At 35.3% G+C, this 4802-nt stretch overlaps 1 protein-coding gene across 1 annotated transcript; it reads left to right on the top strand.

Annotated features, from left to right (window-relative positions):
• Positions 1-3141: 3141 nt before the first annotated feature.
• Positions 3142-4415, top strand: LOC107824201 (polygalacturonase inhibitor-like). Its single transcript, XM_016650945.2, has one exon. The coding sequence runs from the start codon at positions 3171-3173 to the stop codon at positions 4161-4163; it is 993 nt and encodes a 330-aa protein (XP_016506431.1). The 5' UTR covers positions 3142-3170; the 3' UTR covers positions 4164-4415.
• Positions 4416-4802: the final 387 nt, after the last annotated feature.

Below are 4802 nucleotides of genomic sequence, written 5' to 3'. Positions count from 1 at the left end.
TTATTCGTATTGACGTCCCTTTTATTTGTGGATGTTGCATGTCGTGCTGCAGGTCTTGATAGACAGGTAGATGCAGCTCCCCCACCACAATAGGCTGCTCAGTTCAGCGTTTATTGGCGTGATCCCTTCTCCTAACTTGCCGTGGTCTTGGTGTGCACTTTTGTTATAGACATTATGGGTAGGTTAGGGCACTGTTTCGACAATGTTGCAGCACTTATGTTCCTTTAGAGGCTCATAGACAGGTGTCGACTCATGTATAGTTTGGATTGCCTTATCGGCTGATTTTTGTTGTATAGTCTCTCATGGCATCTTGTCATCTCGTACCTTATATATGACAGCCTTGTTGGCCCATGTTATGTATGTTCATGCCATTATCTGTCATTGTTGGTTGTTCATGATTCATGTCTACCATTTATATTGATCTCGTCGGCCTTTATAGATAATAAGAAAGGTTAGATAAAATGTACGTTGGTGCTCGACATGTATGGCCCGGGTACCAGTCATGGCCCTCCAGTTTGGGTCGTGACAACCATTCTTCAGTGCCCCTAGTATCATCCAACCCCGTCACAGGATCTCCATCAATAGGTAACCCGTACAATACAACAATATCATGTAGCGTGATTGTAGCCTCACAGTACATCGCAGCCTTTACACGCTGATCAGTTGACATCTTAAAACCTACAGAAAGTAGCAATTATAATCAGTAAATAATACCAACATTTGGCAATTAGATTACAAAGTTTGAAAATAATACTAACCTTTTAACAAAATTCGGTATATTCAAAAACACCATACACGTCATGAAATAACATCGGTATATATAGAATCCAAATGCATGTATTCTAGCATTTGTTTTCAACAAAAGGCGCATTCAATACGCATCCTTCCATTTTTCACAGAAGGCGCAATCTGACAATAAGTCTTTCGTAAAGCTATAGCGCCAGAAGTCAAATCAGCACCAGAATTTTTAATTCAACTGAGGCGCGTCACCCTATTGAGCCTTCTGTGTAAATACAAAATATAAGGAAGGCGCGCCAGTTAATCACACCTTCAGTTGATTTTAAAATTTACAATGAAGGTGCAATTACTCAGCGCGCCTTCTTCACAAATTACACTTAACGATCCGTCTGTTTGGGGATGTTAATACTACAAGAAGACTCGCTTGTGTGGCTTACCTTCACTGTTAATAGAAAACACAAATCTAACAAACTCATTTATTGGAGTGGTGCTCCATTGCTCACCATTTAAGTAAAACCTTCATTTATTTTATAGTTTAAGTAGGTCAATCATTCTTTTTAGGGAAAAAGGATAATAAACCCTTCTACTTTAAGATATTGTCTACATTTAACCTCTGTTATACTATCCATCCAAATGTAAGCATACTGTTATACTATCTGGCCAAATTTACCCCTACAATCAGCAAACTTTTAAAAATTACCCCTTCGTCCGTCAGGTGACCCAGAATCTCCCAAATTATTTTAATTAAGTTACTGATTCTTCTTCTTGGTCCACTATTTTCAAAATAATTATCATTTACCTGCTCTCTAAATTAGAGAAAAAAATATTAAAAAATACAATTGTTAATAAACAAAATATAGTTATTTGAAAAATATAAATTAGGTAGCATGTCTAAATTCTAAAAGTATTTACAACATCCCAATTTTAATGAATTCGTTGTACCAAACGTATGGGGACTTTGCAAGTATTAGTGATTGAAGTTGAAGTTCCTCGTAGACTTTACATTGTTGAATTCAAATTTGCTTTAATCAAATGCCTACACATTGTCCACTCTTAAGTTAGTTGATTGAACTCCATATTAACCAGACAATGATAAAATATATTTGAATATAATACATGTACATACATGGTGATCAGCTGCATATAATTCACAATAAATAGACCCACTGAATTCTACAGTGTGTATATAGTTGAAAAATATTTTAAAAATAAAATAAACCAATTCCAAACTCATTATTACAAGAAGAGAAGTGGGTGCATTGGTAAGTAAAAATATTAATGAATAATTTGTATAGTCTAGTACTCCCTCTGTTCCAGTTTATGTGAATCTATTTTCTTTTTTGGTCCATTCCAAAAAGAATGACCCCTTTCTAAATTTGGAAATAATTTTACTTAAACTTATAATTTTACCCTTAATGAGAAACTTTTATAACCACACAAATACTTTGGGCCCCTTTTTGAATTATTTAGGAACACAAATTCCAAAAATCTTTATTTTTTCTTAAACTTTGTTCTCAGTCAAACAGATTCACATAAATTGAAACGGAGAGAGTAACTTTAGCATTCATATAAATAATAATTTCTGAAAATAGTGGAGTAAGAAGAACAACAAGTGATTTAAATAAAAATAATTTGGGAGATTTTGGATTACTTAATAAATCAAAGGGTAATTTTTAAATGTTTGTTGATGATAGGGATAAATTTGGCTAGATAGTATAAGAATAGAGATAAATTTGGCCGGATAGTATAACGGAGGTTAAATGTAAACAATATTCAAAAGTAGATGAATATTTGGCCCTTTTCCCTTCTTTTTACAAAGAATTTTAGGCGGGAAATGCTTTACTTTCATATAGGATTCAAGCAATTTTCATGTAGATATTTACGGCTCCAAATGGTTTTCACGTTGAAACGTTTTCAAGTTAATTTGAAAAATTTGGAGGAAAGGGTTATTAGTGCAACGAAAAATCCAGTTTTGATGGTGTCTGTTCATATGCTCTATGCTACTCCATTAATGAGAATTTTTGGATAAATGATCTGGATACACTTCATTAGTTTGAGTTGATTAGTTTGAGGCCACATAAATAAAGTGTATTAAAAAGAGTTAGAAGGATAGATTAGTAAAAATATCCTTCTTATTTATAATTTTTTAATAGGCATATAAAAGAGGAAGTTGACAAGTAATATGGGACACGAGTATCACATTCGTCAAGTGATCTCTCAAAAATCCCTCAATCACTTCCCATATTGATTAAAAAAGGGAACCGCATATTTACGACAAGTTATTTTTACTGTTTGAACATATCACATTCTGATCACATAGCAGTAACTACTGACTCTCCTTCGTTTCCCATTTTGATTGAAAATCACAAGCAACAAAATCTCTATAAATAGCAATATTTGAACTCCACAATTTCATGCAATAACAGAAGAAAATGAACTCCTCTTTTCTTCCCATTCTTTACCTTTCTCTCTTCCTTTTCCTTTCTTTTCCCTCCCCTTCTCACTCATTGAAATGCAATCCAAACGATAAAAAAGTCCTTCTAAAAATCAAGAATGACTTAGGTAATCCCTACCATTTAGCCTCATGGGATCCCAACACAGATTGCTGTGATTGGTACGTCGTAGAATGTGACCGGAAAACAAACCGGATTAATGCTCTCACCGTCTTCCAAGCCAACATCTCCGGTCAAATTCCGGCCGCCGTCGGCGACCTCCCTTTTCTCGAAACCTTACAATTCCATCATATCACCAATCTTACAGGAACCATTCCCCACACTATTACAAAGCTCATAAATCTGAAAGAGTTAAGACTCAGTTTCACTAATCTCAGTGGCCCTATTCCTGAATTTCTTAGCCAACTCAAGAATTTAACTTTGCTTGAATTAAACTACAACCAATTCACTGGAACAATCCCACCATCACTTTCTGAACTTCCTAATTTATCAGAAATCTACTTAGACCGCAATAAACTCACTGGACAAATTCCAGAATCATTCGGAAAATTCAGACAAATCCAAAATCTTTACCTTTCACATAACAGCCTCACTGGCCCAGTACCAAAATCTTTAGGCAATTTGAAATTTACAACACTTGATTTTTCAAGGAACAAGTTAGAAGGTGATGTTTCTTTCTTATTTGGAAAGAACAAGAAAATTCGACTAATTGATTTTTCAAGGAATACGTTTGAGTTTGATATTTCGAAAGTGGAATTCCCGGAGAGTTTAACGTGGTTGGATTTGAACCATAATCGGATTTTTGGTAGCTTACCAGAAGGATTGAAAGATTTACAGTTACAGAATTTGAATGTGAGTTATAATAGGCTCTGTGGACAGATTCCACAAGGTGGGAAGTTGCAGAGCTTTGACGTTTACTCTTATTTGCCTAATAAATGCCTTTGTGGCTCTCCGTTGCCGGCATGTAAATAATTCCGGTGACCGGAAAGTGCTGCCTTGTCGGCTACTTGGCAAGTACTATATTAGGTTTATAGGGGAAATGTAATGTTTTAGACTAGTATTAGGCTATTAGCTCAATAACGTACGAGAGTGCATGACAGCTTTTGGTATGTACTTTCACGTCGTAATATCAAAATAGAGATTTCGTATGGCCCTAGAAACAACGCTTAAACATGCTTTGTCCACATTCTCTTCTGATAAATCAACATGCTTGGTTTGTGGTAACTGGTAAGTTATTAATACTACTTGAGACAAAATCACACTGTCCGTTGCCAATTTTGAGTCACGGTTGGAGATGAAAAAATTGGTGATAAAGATGATTTTTTGTGAGATCTAATAAAAATTTTGCAACAATGAAAGGTAAGAAAAAAAAAGGGGGGGGGGGGGGGGGCGCTTATTAATGGTGGTAAAATGGAAGGGGAATGAACTATATGTTCAAGTTGTTTATCAATAGAGATTTAATGAAACATAAAGAATAAGGTGGAAGAATGAACATGGCATGCACTTCAATGAAATGTCAGGCCACTTAGAATGGCATCAGGTCGGCCTAATGGCCAAGCAAGTAAAGCACTTGCTTAGGCCCCTTATTTGGGGCCTAAAATTTTCTAACAG

Source organism: Nicotiana tabacum, chromosome 4 (genome assembly GCF_000715075.1).
Source record: "Nicotiana tabacum cultivar K326 chromosome 4, ASM71507v2, whole genome shotgun sequence".
In the NCBI taxonomy this organism is placed as follows: domain Eukaryota; kingdom Viridiplantae; phylum Streptophyta; class Magnoliopsida; order Solanales; family Solanaceae; genus Nicotiana; species Nicotiana tabacum.
The sequence above is the reverse complement of the archived record's forward strand: the minus strand, read 5'-3'. Positions and strand labels throughout refer to the sequence as shown.

Coding starts and splice junctions, on each gene's coding strand:
- LOC107824201 (XM_016650945.2), top strand. CDS start 3,171: ATGAACTCCTCTTTTCTTCCCATTCTTTACCTTTCTCTCTTCCTTTTC.